General features: G+C 40.2%; 1 protein-coding gene across 1 annotated transcript; it reads right to left on the minus strand.

The window, feature by feature from the left end:
• Positions 1–266: 266 nt before the first annotated feature.
• LMLN (leishmanolysin like peptidase) lies at positions 267–13,250 on the minus strand. Its single transcript, XM_033065269.1, has 17 exons — positions 13,095–13,250; positions 12,695–12,792; positions 12,573–12,603; positions 11,977–12,059; positions 11,415–11,532; positions 10,400–10,578; positions 9,652–9,757; positions 9,313–9,407; positions 8,451–8,568; positions 7,567–7,674; positions 6,787–6,863; positions 6,088–6,198; positions 5,240–5,372; positions 4,481–4,640; positions 3,576–3,706; positions 2,767–2,977; positions 267–2,214 (listed from the first exon to the last, which is right to left on the minus strand). The coding sequence occupies exons 1-17, from the start codon at positions 13,248–13,250 to the stop codon at positions 2,120–2,122; spliced, it is 2,010 nt and encodes a 669-aa protein (XP_032921160.1). The 3' UTR covers positions 267–2,119.
• Between the last annotated feature and the right edge of the window lie 1,365 nt (positions 13,251–14,615).

The raw sequence follows: 14,615 nt of genomic DNA on the forward strand, positions 1-14,615 counted from the left end.
ACAAAGTTAACCAGAAAGTTCAGACAGTGCAAACATTTCACAGTAAGAAAAAATAACCAGTAATTTCTTTTCAAGTATCAAAAGCATTGTTGTTGAGTGATACCATTTCAACTGTATTATTGCACAACAGACAAAAAATACAATATCATCCTCTGGGACCTAACCCCAAACCTTTATGTTTTCCAGGTACCAGTTTACATTGACTGTTTTGTGGATATATTAAAATAGTCAGTGTTCACTTATCAGAGTGATAAGTGATAAGAGTGATAAGTTCCATAACTCAGTTTGTACAATTTTAAAGCATTTGAGTCCTGACTTGTATTGCTTCTCTGAGACACTGATTTAAGGCTAGCCTAGGCCTGGTGTAATTCACAGCAAGCTTAACCTGCAGTTAAGAAGGAGAATTAGCCCAGTGCAAGGTGCTCTCAACTCTGATGTCTTCAGACAGTTTAAGGTTGCACCTCACTTGCCTCAGCAGTGTCATAAGAGTTTCCTTAAATAAAAAACAAACAAACAAACAAAAAACCAAACAACAAAATCAAGTCCAGTAGGCACAAAGAATTTCTTACAATCATGATGGAAGTCCTATTATTACAGTATAATTGTAGCTAAAGTTTTACTCCATCTCCCTACCTTCCATTTAGGAAAGGGATCCAGTCACTGACAATTATAGTATCACAGAATATTTAAGAAGCAGAGTAACATCATCTTTCTCCCTGTATCTGCATTTTTTTGTGCACTGAGCATGTCTGCTCCCTTAAATGTAACACTTTTCCAGGAGTGAAAACTGTCCTAAAAGGACAGACAGTGGATTGAACAAACAGCTCTTTACCTCTGAACAGGATTATTTGTTACACATTATAGTCAGACATAAATAAAACCATCTTTACAAGGGTCCTATAGAGCAGCTGTCCTTACCTTGACAGATTTTCCTTCCTCTTATATGTTTTGTCATCAAGTGATTAATTTTGTGGCAAGGTGTGCCCTCATGTGGCTCAAACCATCTGATTCTCAACTTATTACAAATACTCAAATAATCCATAGTATTTACATGTCCAAAAAAAAGTAGAGGGAAGAAAAAAAGAACAGATTAGGCTTTCCTTACACATTCAATATAGTTTTTGGTCTAGGGACATCAGCATGATCCTGTAAGATTATAGCTGCCATTGCTACTGGTTTGCTCTTCAACAAGAAGTGAGAACATCTGCAGTAATGTTCATACTAGTTTTGAAACAATAATGCCATTATTTGAGAAACAAACAAACAAAATAAAAAATAATCATAAATTATGTCCCAAATTTACAGTCTGAGTATCAGTACTGAAATGCATTTGCCTAGCAAACTCTAGAGAATATTCAAATATGATGTATTGAATTTCACAGTAGAACTGGCACATGCCAAATGAAAATGGGATTTCTAGACAGTTGTACTGGTTACCAGTCTGAAATTCCATTTTCTGCATGTAGGAAGATGCAATGAACCCCAAGAATTAGCTGTTTTACCTAGTATGAATTCTGAATGGGCTCAAAGCTGCAGAATACAGTTGTGCAGGCAACTGCCAACCACTGGCCTATCCCATTACATCCTTTCCTCCCCCATAAGTTGTAAGAATAAACAAGAAAACAAATAAATTACCAGCCTCTTTAGGCCTTGGTTATCAGCAGTGATGACAACTGATTTTTACATGGCTTTCAACTAAACCACTGAGGTATATTTCCAGTCTGAGGATGCTTTGCTACCAATCACACAACAGACATAACAAAAAACACCATCCCTCAGTTCTATTAGAGAGGAGTTCTCATTTCAAATCTTAACAGAGCTGCCAGGTTGTCTAAGACAGTTGGCAAAGTGGATCTTGTTACTGCATCAAAAAAACCACAGGTTGCAATTCAGGAAAATACTGGCACTTATTGAGACAACAAGGTAAATCTTCCTCCTCTCAAAACTCTGCCTGCTTTCATCAGCATCTCCCTGACTATTGTGTGCAGCCATACTTGCCAGGGGAGATGAGGTTCAGCAGGAGAGAGCTGCCTGTAGAGACAAAACCCCTGTGCTTCACAGTAAGAAGTGCAGCAGGATGGGTATTATCTCAGAACTTCTTCTTGTCCCAAGCTCAAGTCTATGTGCAGAGAAACAATCCTGTTAGCAGGGGAACTAAGTTGGCCACCAGCAGCCAAAGGGTCACAACCGGGCTGGAAGAACGGGAGCATAAGTCTAAAACGAAAAAAAAAATTACAAATTTTACATTTAAAGACAAGATATAATAACAAAGAGAACACTAAAAACCACTAAAGAGTTAAACGTCTTGACAAAACATTAACTGGTATTTAGTGAATTAATCTTTTTACCTTCCTCAAAAAGAAAACTGACTCTGATCTTTCTGCATCACAACATGAACATTATCAACAGGATGTTATACAAGTGAGAACTCACTTTCCACCAAGGTGATTATTTTTAAGAACACAATGATATGGTCTTCAAAACACAGATCAGATTTCCTGGTAGGTTCCCAGGCTAAAGCTAGATTTCTGGGATGATTACCAGAAGGAGACATGAAGCAAAGGCATTATGTTTCAGACACATTTCTCCTGTGTTAGTCACTATTCTGCACCACTGCATCTTTGCTATTTGCCTTTACCTCCTACACCTGGCATCTTAAAATAGCCATAGCCTTCCTTTCCTGTTCCTGATGGTCAGAGCTGACACAAATTGACATTTTTAGATATTTAATAATGAAGTTTCACTTCAGCAAAAAAGGCAACCTACCAATGGGTGCAGCTCTTGTTAAGTTAGAAGCTGGAGGATCCCTCTCTGGGGGACAGGAGTCACAGAAGTCTGAACAGGTTGGGCAAATGAGATTGCCAACGTGGATCCAGCCGTTCATCTGAATGCTCACAGTCAGCACCTGGCCTGAGCGGCTGCACAAATACACAGTGTCCTTGACCCACACATGCAGCCCTTGTGGAGAACAAGAAACCTTAAAATAAAAGAGTCAAGTCTGTATTATGATTTATCAGAAGCACAGATTAACTGCAAATATTTTAATGCAATCTGAGAAACTGTGAGAATCGGGAATGCTTTAAAGCAGGAATATACTCTTTTTGTGCAATTATGCAGATCATCAGCTGATAATGAGTACAACTTGGCTTCTGCTACTGACTACTTTTGTAGAGCGGTGCAGTTACTGAATGTGACACCCTTAGTGAGATAGTCCCAAAGAAAATGAGGATAATGAGAAATAAGTGAATGAGCACAGTGCTTTCCACCTCTGAAAAATCAGAGTGACTAATTAATATTAAGCTTCAACAACAGAATATTTCATGGAAGTATTCCTTCTTAGCTGAGGGTAACATGTCATGGGGTAAGACAGATGATGTCCCTAGTGAGACTGGAAGCCATCCCAGCAGTGACACACTTAGCATATCTAAATTACAGGCTTATGGCTGGAAGATTGTTTACAAAGTATGTTATAAGATCTATAGATGACAATGCCCAGTGTGCAAAGTTCTAACAGTCACAACTGACATTTTAAGCCTGACTTTTCCCTTTAGGGAAAAAACCCAACAAATACTTACTTGATAACATCCACTACCCCAGTCAGGGTAACTGAGTTTCCTCCTGCATTGTTCTATAACAAATGCAGATTTCTGAATAAGACATACAGAGTTTGGTCCATATTTCTCTGCACCATAGTTTTTGGCAGGATCTAAGGTAGAAGGAATATACTGAATTACAACTTAACCAGTGGAACAGAAAGCCCACACCAATTAAAAAAGGGTATCTAATCAATGTCCTCACATGCAATTCAAGGTTTACTTTTGGAATATTTCAGACCCTGAATTATTATCAATATGGGAAATACACAGTCTTGAAAATAACATAGGAAGAAACACAGGATTTAAGAAACAAACAAAATAATCAATTAACCCCAACGAGCAAGCACTTTCCATCTGAGCTATGTGATTATGTTTGCCCTCAGGGAATGCCAGCTGTGATTGCTGGCTTGAGGGCAGAGGGTGTTTGTTTTTGAAACAACTGTACAGAAGGTGATATCCTACAGCATTTTGGAGCTCTGCAATACTGAACATCCCTGCATTACATCAGGAGACAAGCCCATGTTCTGGTAACTTGCAAAGATCCTGGCCTTAAACAGAAAACCTACAAAGGTGAAAAGTGCAATTATGTTTCAGAGACTCAATAAACATAAACAACCCCCACAGCCCCCATCCTTTGTCTAGTATTTGGATCATTTGGGGTAAGTATCTGTTCATTCCTTATGCAATTTCTGCATTAGATATGTTAGTCTGCCTCAGGTGTACAGAATAGCTGTGCTATGATTCTCACTACAGTACAGTGTTTACACAGCTGGTGATATGAAACTTCATGAGTGAATAAATTCACATGCAGTTACTTTGAATATGCAGCAAGTCCATTCCAAGTTAACAAATGCAATCTCAGCAATACCACCCTGAATACTGACCTGGCTGGTTTTCAATTATTCTGCAGTCTGAACTGCGTTGAAATTCACCACTTAAATGCCAGCTGAATTCCTGACTAAAGGGACAATAGTCAGCAATTTCTACTGAGCCACCATAGTAAGGCAATTCTTCTGCTGGTACTCCATTAAGATTGTCAAAGTACTGCAAAACAAGATACAGCAGTGAAGCCCTTTGTGCAAAGGTAAGTGTACAGCTGTTTTTTAAATAGACTAAATCATTATAGCTGTAAGAACATCAGTTCTTACTACTCAGGAATGCTATTAACAGCACCTTAAAATACTCATGAACCACATGAGCCAGAAATATTTAAGAATATGTAAATAATGCAGAGATTCATATCTGCATGTATCACTCCCAACTTCTGCCCCTGATTCTCCTCTTTGTAATAATTTCATTCTTTGGGATGTAAACAGAAAGTTTTCTTAGTGTGCAGTGACAAAGGGCAGAAGACTAGGGGAAGAAATCCCTCAAACAAGATATTTTGGGGAATTTCTGTTACACAGCAGCAACATTTCTATCTGGTATTTGGCAAGACAGCCAAGCAACATAATTTTTTTTATGAAGATCACAAGGGGGTTTTTATCAGACTCCTTGTAATAAACTAGGAAAACTTTTTCACAGTATCTACTGTCATTTCACAGTTCAGAAAAAAAGAAAAATGAAACAAATATATAATGATTAGGCTGCAAAACTCAACTATGAGAACACTTCAGTTATTTGTAAAGCAGGATCCATTATACCTGATATTCCTGAGGTAATTGTTTTGGAAACTTCTGCAAGTTGCACACTGCCACTGCTCTTTGGTCCTGTCTGCAGGTTAACTGCAAAGGATTACTCCTCAAAGTGTCGCAGTATGGACTGATTAATTGCTTCCTCAAAAACAAAAAGCAAACAGGCAAAAACAGAATAAAAATCACACGAGATCAATTAAACTGTTTTACATAAGCAGCCTGTCAAGGCTGTTTGTTCCCATTCTCCCCTAAACTCAATCACAAAAAGCACTGACTTCTTCTCTGGAGGCTTGTTTTTCTCATTTGCCTTGCTGTGACCTTTCTGATTTTATGAATATCAAGCCAGCAAACAAAGTTACAACACGTTCACCTATTTAGTTTTAATGACACTTCTTTGCAAACTTTAAAGAAAAAAGCATACAAGTAAAACAGGTCCACTATGCAGCTGTGTCCTAGAAATGCATGAGGACTGTAAAGAACAAACAAGGTTGTAAGCAACCAACAAGGCAGGTTGTGTTTTGAAGATAATAGTTATCTCTTTCAGTTGCTTTCAGTACAGTCCACTAATGCAAAATGACACAGGCTGCATGCCCAATTAAAAGGGAAAAAATAACAAGGTGAACACTTTTAGAGTAAGTCCTACCTGTCCCCTCTATAGAGCACAGCCTTCTCATAGTGTAAATGCATCCTACACCCTAAGATGTTTGCCTCTGTACTTACTGTAATTGGGTGGGATGCAAGGCAGCATCCCTTTTTCAGCTCTACCTCTTTGTACTGAGCTACATTTGAAGGACAAATGTAAACAACCATCAGGGTTTCCTCTTTATTTTTAAATGTTTTTATAAGACTGTTCTTACTTTTGTCTCTTCTGGTCAATCCAGAATTTGCAGCTCTTCATTACGAAGTCACAGCCTTTATTGCGTCCCCAGTCTAATTTCTCTGCCATGCTGTAATTTGCTTTGTACCATCTGTAAAGGTATTTTGAAATGAGAATACAGTTACTTCAAAAATTATTGTTCTGATTAATAGAACAGTAGCTCAAAGAATTTCTTATTATGCCTCAAGGTTTTCAAATTAAGAAAAAGGCAAAGTGCACCCCCTTCTGCCTATAAGAAAATACATTATGATTTCACTATTTTTCAAGTCACAATGAACTAGAAGAAAATTTTGTGATCTGCAAAGGAACAGTGCATACAGAAAGATGAAACCTTAGGCAATTTCTGCTTGCTATCTGCAAAAAGAGGTGAAAAAACACCCCCAATATGTATTACATGCAATTGAAAGAAGACTTACATTAAAAGAAAAAGTAAATAGATGCTACAAACAGCATTCTGCAATGCCTGGCTTTTTAAGGCTAGATTAAGAATGGGTTTTGAAACACATGAAGAAAAAGTAATGTACAAAATATGACTCCTTGTCTAATGTAAAGCTAATTATGCTGACCACCCACTCTGCTACAGAGATAAGTGCAAGTGCATCAATTTGAAATAAAATCAAGTACAATGAAAACCAAACACAAATAAACCAAAACCCACCCTCCCACTCTTAATTCTTACCCTGTGTCTTCCATTAATGCTAAGGTGATCCTGGAAAAGACTCGATTCTGAGTGTGGGATCCAGTCATTGCTTCATTCTGAAAGTTACCAGTTATGATTGGTAAGCCACTCAAATTCATTATTGCTTCTTACAATAAAAAAAAGCATTTTATTTCTGATCTCTTTTTACTATTGACAATCAAATCCCATAATCCTTCATAAAAAGACTGTCCAGAAGCATTTCCCTTCTTGTTTACCTCACTGCATGAAACAATGACTACACAATGCACCTCTGCCAAAAATACCATACAGCACTAAGTTACAAATAAAAATTAGCTTAAATATTAAAACGGAAATAAGTGTTTCTTTGATCAGGTCAGGTTCTAGATGAGGCATGGCAAAAGCTAAAGCCAGGGCATGTGAATAAAATCAAGGTGATAAACAGAATGACAAAGTATTGAAGAGGGAAACAAAACACAATTGACTTAAAGGAATACCCCCTTTGCCCTAAAATGGGAGCAAACCTTCTAAAAAGGGTAAATGGCAGAGAGGAGTAAGAGACATTTAGCATTTCAGTAACACTTGATCTCATACTCTGAGACTTAGCAAGAAGGCTAAAAGGCTTCTAGAAATTGGATATTTAAATATTTAAGCATCAAGTACTATTTGTGATGTATCTCAATGAGGTTTGACACTCCTGCATTTTCAAGGCTCCAGTAGGTACCACAATAAACCTAAAAATCAAGGCACAGGGAGCAGATGTTGCCACATCCCCTTCCATTCCTTAGTATCAGCACAAACCTCCAACAACCTCTTCTCCCAGTGATTGAGCTCAGTACCCATGCCACCTTGATTTTCAAGCTCCATTCCTTCTAGAATTGGACAATCAAAATGTTTTCGGGCTTCTTCCTAGAAAGAAAACATTTCAACACAGCCCTCAAAATACTGAGATGGATACTCACATGCAGTCCTAGTGCTCTAGAATTATCTATTAAAAGTACTTCAGCATTTCTTTTTCTACCATTTGGTTTTCTACTCAGAGGCTGACTAAGCAAGTACCCCAACTGCAAGCCTATCACATTATCTACTCATCTCCTTGAAATAAATGAGCAAAACCAGGGGTAATTAATCCATGTTTTCTCTATATACTGTCTTAGATTTAAAACAAAAAGATTATTTGTGGCTAAATGTGATTAACACTAGGACTTGTTTCCAAATCCAATTTGTTACACTTGAGCATATGTTCTGTTGGGGGCACAAAGAGAGAGTCTGCGGCGTGGGAAGCAAGAAAGATTTCCAAAACTCCTTGAGGAATTTCTTTTTAAACATGACAAAATATTAATATTAAAGGAGCAGGAGATGTCTTAAGTCTGTAGGAAAACATCTAAAGAGTAGGATTAAGGAATTTCTTTAACATCAGTTTTGCTTAACCTTTTATAATCTACCTTCCAGTCCCTTAATTTTCTCATGTCAATTTATTTATTTCATACTGTCACCCATTTTCTACTTTACTTTAGCTACACCCTCTCAATTACACAATGTTGATGGCACAGGCTTTGGGCCATACTTTCAGGGAAGGGTATTCAATGTTAGGCTACTACTCCTTCAAGAATAAGAAATATTTATGACTCAAGAATGTCCTGGCAACCCTGGCATACAAAGCTTGAAAGGTAATGCACACTTACGACCACCCGCGGTGTCACCAGGAGATGAACAGCATGGCGCAGCATTCTGCCACCACGTATGTCCCACAGCCTCACCGCTTTATGAACAACTTTACTGCTCCACTGATACAAACCTAGGCTGTAAGGAGAAGGTCTGGTTACAAATGCTTCCCACAGACATGTTACTGTGCAAAGATCTATCTCCATAAGAAACAGAATCATGGATAATCTCTATATGCCCTATTGCTTTCTAAATGTAAAAATTTTATTATGCAGCATTTCTCCTTTTTAAGATATTTATTATACACACAACTGATTTAACAAAGCAAAGTAAGATTATTTATAGACTCAAGATGCATTTTCTAGTTACCAAAAATGCAAAAAATTAAATAAAACCTCTCAGTATTGATATTATAAAATAAAAAAAAGCTCTCTACCTATCTCCTAGAAGAATATGTACAATACCAACTAAAAAAAAGAAAAAAAGAATACAAACTGCTCATTCTGTAACAAATCAGAAAATTCTCATAGCAGATTACAAACATTGTCCATTCTGCATAACCACAAATCTGACTGATATAAATCTTAAAAATGAACTGCACTGACAGTAGACAGTATGGATAAGTGTAAGGCTTAACTTCCAGTCTTCTGATAAATGAAATCCTGTGTTAGCTTATAGTATATGTGGATAATAGAAGTGCTTAATGGCAACGTAAAGGAAGACTAGAGAGTCACCACACACCACTGTTTGAACATTATAAAGGAAAGTCATTCTAACAATGGAATAAAGTTGGATTTTCAACAGGCAAGAATGCATCCTAAAAAAGCAACATGAAAACATCCTTCAGTGGGAGTACCAAGAGCTCCAAAGAATACGCAGTACCTTTCATTAAAAGGAGGAAGGCCATCTGCATATCTTGGTGTCAAAGGCTTTCCATCATCGTCACGATAAAATGCAAACAGTCCAGCAGAGAAACCCTTTAAAAAAACGAAGCACATGGAAACCTTTGGTAAGACATTTATATACCAAGTCAAACACCATGATAGAGTCCTCACACCCACCAGAGACACACTGGAAGTACAATACTACAAGGCAATTAACACAAATTGAAGGAGGCAAAGCAAGAGCTTTCCTCCACCAAACACCCTTCTCTTGGCAACAAGCTGGCAGCATGTGAGCAGGCAGGCACTCATTTCAGGGCAACATTTTATCAACCCTTACCAGTGCATGGATTATCTCGTGTTTCACTGTAGACAACATGCCAACAAATTCCTGAGCTCGCGTTGAAATCATGTTAGGGCACAAATTAGCATATCCTGCTATTGGCCTGGAAGACAGTTTTAAAGTTAAATGGTTTTCACTAAAATACTACAAAATTCAAATCATTATTCACTTGAAGCAGCAGAAGATTTAAAGAAGATATAGATTAAGGTAAAAATATGTCCTTCCCAATAATTTATAAATATCTGCTAACAACACAGTGACTAGTTTACTGTTGGGATCAGGAGGGGTGGGATGGTGTTAATCTCTGTATTCAGTATTCTGCACAGGTATCAGTGACAACAGTGCAAGGGACCTGAATTTTAGCTAATATCCTAGGGAGATAACAAGTCTGTGACAGTCACTATAACTGCAAAAGAAACAAAAGCAATATAAGCAGGAACTTGCTTTCTTTAAGTTTGTGAAATCATGACATTCACCTCAACAGGACAGGATCATGAGATAAAGTTTAAGCTTTAACAGCGGAGGATCAGTTTTGAGTACTGTGCCTCAGTTAAGTACTGTGCCTCTGCAAGTTAAGCACTATTTGACAGGTTTGTGGTTTTACATAAATGCAGCGCTTGTCTATGTCAATAATGACTCCTCCTTTGTTATACAACAAAGGCAAACAATCAAATTCCACATCTGAACAATCAAAAAACTTGGAAGTTTAATTAAAAGGAGAATTTGCAACAGAAGGAATACTTGCCTGTCCATTTCAGCTTCCAGTTGGCAGTAGGCTGCATATGCAATGATATTTTCATGGCCACACCTGTCAGTAGTGAGGGCACTAACGTAGAGCACAAAGTCAGCATCTCGAACCCCTTCCTGGTCAGGTGAGCCCGTGGGCCTGCGGTGCCAGTCACTGTCATTGTACACCCTGCATTGCTTTACAATGTTCAAAGGGAACAATTAAAATACTTAGGACCACATTTTTGCATGACACAATTCAATTAGCTTGAAGCCAAGAATAAATCCTGCCATAAGACAGCATAAGATAAGAAAACGCCCTGTGAAGAACAGTAAACAAAACCAGAGCCAAGGAATAACTTTCAAATGACTAGCTCTTTTGATTTATTAGACACAAGGAAGATGGCAGCTTTAAAAAAACAAACAAATTAAAAGCCTGCCAAGCTTCCCAGAATTAGCACCCTGTATTTCATATAAATTTAAAAAAAAAATCTTGGCTCACAAAACTAGTATACATAAGTAGCAATAGCATTGCTCATGTAATCTATTCTTTTAATGATACAGTTGAAACTTCCAAGTTAATGAAGGAAAACCAGAAATCTACTGATCACATACTGTTGAATCAAGAAAACAAGTCTGAAGCAGCTCTTGCACCACGCTCCTGAGTCAGTGGAAAACCTCTTCAAACAAGGTCTTCAAAAATCAACTATTAACTCTGTGAAATTCCAACTCATTGACCATGGTGAAAAACAAAGTGACTAGAGGCAACTTAGCAAGCTCCATATCTCTTCCTCTCTGCACAGGAACACAGACTCAAGATACTGATCAGTTCCCATTTTTTAATTTGAGTGTTGATTCAACAACATAAACTACAGAAACTCACACTTAGTTTAGTTTTTCTATTCTTTCATTCAGACTTAGCGATCTCCAGCAAACAGGTCACTTATGCACAACTACCAATAGTCACTTTTTCATTAATTACCATAAAGAGTAGTATTTCAAAGATTAGGAAACAGTTGGACAGCTGAGCTTACCTGGAGGTGTTTCTCAGGAACTATAACTGGCCCACACCTTGTACGGTCTGCACAGGCTTTTTGGCAATATCTGTGAGGGTCAGCTTTCCTCCTTAAATATTGGTTTGTCACACATTGCCTTCAAGAAACACGAGACAGTCAACATTTTTATTATTAAAGGAAAATTTATAGAATAGTCCTACAGCACTATGTTGGTACTTAATGTAACTTTCACTGTGAAAATTGTTAATTACCTTACCAGGGAAGACATAATGCTTCCAGTTGTTAATGGAGCATCCACAGGTTCAAAGAGAAATTAGGACCAGTTTTATAAATGGGAGTACACATAAAAGAAAACTGGCAGCATGTATAGCTTTGAATATCTCTGCTACAACAAATGCAGGTTTTGCTCGTGGAAGATTGGCAGATTTGTAGAAGAGCATCTGCCACTGCCACTGGAACAAATGGGTCACTGATCTGATTCAGCAGGGCATTTCTTACACCCTAATCTTCTTTCAAAGGCTATGCAGCACAGCGTTAAATATCAAATATAGCAAGTGATTTCCAACAGACTTTCACACACCTGCTCAGCAATATAGCACCAGCAGATTTGCGCACTTGAAATGTCTTCTCCAAATACGATATAGCTTGTGGGAAGAGTTTGTTCTGAGAAGAAGAAAAATCAGAGTCACCCAGTAGCAGTGCAGACACAACTCACCCCAAAGGCATCAACTACCAAGTTACATGGAGCTTGCTAGATTTTGTGGTACAGCAGAATAGGGGAAAGCCTGACTATCTGAGAAGTCCAATTATTATCAACATATTTAGGAAATACTTTGCTTCACTATTCCTGTACAATGTTACTGGAATGAGAAAACGGGAAGGAAACCAGTATTAATTAGAATGTAAAGCTTCAAAGAAGCTTTCAAAAACTATATACACATTTCTCACTGATACCTTTGCACCTTGGGATATAACAAACACCTGCCAAACAACATGCAGCAGAACTCTGGAATTATTTGTTATGGAGATATAATCTATACACAAAGCTTTGGTTTCCTGAACTAGAGGAATACTAAATTGCTGGCATTCAAGGTTTTAGTTAAACCAGCATTAAACTTAATTTAATCCATGAAATAAACTACATACAAACAAAAAGGGGAAGCAAAAAAATCATACCTTTATAAGGTGTCTTTTCTCAGGCAGTAAACTATATTGAAAAAACAAGACAAATGAGCTTTAGTTAATGAGGTTTCCATTCTCAACCACTAAAAAAAAATCTGCAGCAACATTATACTCACTCCTCAACGCTTCTGTCATATACAATCTTAATTCTCAGCTGTTGATCCACGTTTCTCTTCGAGACGTGATTTTCCTTTAGAGGAACTTGATAGACAACCTGGCAGGGAGAGAGAGGCGCTGGATGAGGCTCAGCACCCTGACACAGCACCCGGGCCCCGGGCTCCTCCGCGCCGGCAGCTCCGCTCCGTGCCAGCCCCTTCCTCCCTGCCCTTCCCGACCCTGCCCTCAGCAGCACCGGGATGCTCCGCGCCCGCCCGCCGTCCTCAGCGCCCACAGCGGCGGCGGCGGCGAGGCCGGACCGGCCCGGCCCGGCAAGGATCCACCAGCGGGAACGGCCAACAAGGGAGACTCTGCCCCCAACACCCCTCGCAGCCGCCTGAAGACCCCCGGCCACCCCACCTGGTCGGCGCTGGGTACACGGTGGTGGCAGGAGGAGGAGGCGGAGGTGGAGGGAGGCAGCAGCAGGAGCAGCAGGAGCCCGGCGGCCAAGGCGGCGAGCGGTGGGCGGCAGCGGCGGGTGGGCCGGGAGCGCCCGCCGCCCGGCTCGGCGGCCATCTTGCACTGCCCGTGCCCGCGTCGCCATGGAGGCAGCGCCGGGGGAGCGGCCTCCGCCAATGGGCGGGCGGAGTCGGAGCGGCGGGCGCTCCTGATTGGGCGCGGCCGCGCGAGGGGCGGGGCCGGGAGCTGAGGCGGAGGGGGCTCGGGACACGGGGGCTCACAGGAGCAGGGGGGGGGACGGGCAGAGCTCCCTCATGGCCGCGGCCCGGAGCCGCCCGGGTCACCGCTAAACGCCACATCTACACAGTCTGAACGCTTCCACCGCAGCCCATTCCAATGCTCGACCACCCCTTCTGTGAAGGATTTTTTCCTCATGTTCAACCCAAACCCGTTTCTTGTTATCCTGTCACTTGTAACCTGGAGAAGAACCCGATCCCCAGCGGGATACAACCTCGTCAGGGCGTTGCAGAGAGCAATAAAGTCCAGCCCGACCCGACTTTTCTCCAGGCTGAGCCTCCCCAGCTCTGTTCCCTTTTCTGCACACACTCCAGTGCCTAAATGCTTATAGTCATGATGGGCTCAAAAATAAGGATAAAAATAAGCACAGGGCTTGAGATGCTTCATCAGCACAAGACAATCACTGCGCTGGTGCAGTGCCCACACTCTGGCTCACACAAGCCAGGATGTCACTGCCTTGTTGGGCAGGGGCTGGTTCATACCCAGCACACACAGCTCCTTTTGTGCCTGGGATTTTATTTATCATACACAACACTGCCTTCTTCCAGCTTCTCAGTCCACAAACACTGCACCACAGAGCATCCCCCAGTTTCTAGTACGAAAATGACTGAAGAAACTTCTACCGCCACCACCAGTGATAAAAGTTATCTGGGTTTTTGGAGTGCTTTATCTTGCAGCTCAGGCTGTTTTCCAAGATGCTTGGGTATAAAGAAGGCCACACAAATTCAAAGTGTTGTGTCCTGGCTCTCCAAGCTGCTTGGTGTCAGCACTGGGAGAAGCCGCTGGATGCCCCGTGCTTGCAGCTAAACTGAGTTGCTCTGGCTGCTGAAGTGTTTCCATGACACAGAAAAGCACCCAAAAAAAGCAGAGAAAGAGGAAAAGCATCCTCACTTTTTCACAGGGAGAAAAAATCTATTAAAGTGGGGATGGGTAAAATCTGCTTTGCTTTAAATGGGAATTTATGCAGGACATTCATCCTGAAGTGCTGCATGAGCACGTGCTGTGAAAAGCAGCAATTTTTTATATTGCAAATTTCAGACACTGTAAACTCTTTTCCTCTTTGCAGGCAGTGAGAACATCGTGATGAAGTTTTAAGATATTGTGGCAGCTATTTGCAATACAGGTCTTTTTTCAACCAAGGCAGAATAATTTCACCTGGAATTTGTACACACAAGTCACTTCACT

This window comes from Catharus ustulatus, chromosome 7 (assembly GCF_009819885.2).
Source record: "Catharus ustulatus isolate bCatUst1 chromosome 7, bCatUst1.pri.v2, whole genome shotgun sequence".
Classification (NCBI taxonomy): domain Eukaryota; kingdom Metazoa; phylum Chordata; class Aves; order Passeriformes; family Turdidae; genus Catharus; species Catharus ustulatus.

Excerpts from the sequence above, each read along its gene's own strand:
- LMLN (XM_033065269.1), bottom strand. The coding sequence starts at position 13,250 with ATGGCCGCCGAGCCGGGCGGCGGGCGCTCCCGGCCCACCCGCCGCTGC. Across the intron at positions 12,604-12,694 it reads TATGACAGAAGCGTTGAGGA|TTTACTGCCTGAGAAAAGAC; the intron begins GTGAGTATAATG and ends TTTTCAATATAG. Across the intron at positions 8,569-9,312 it reads CTTCCTCCTTTTAATGAAAG|CCTAGGTTTGTATCAGTGGA; the intron begins GTACTGCGTATT and ends TTCTCCTTACAG.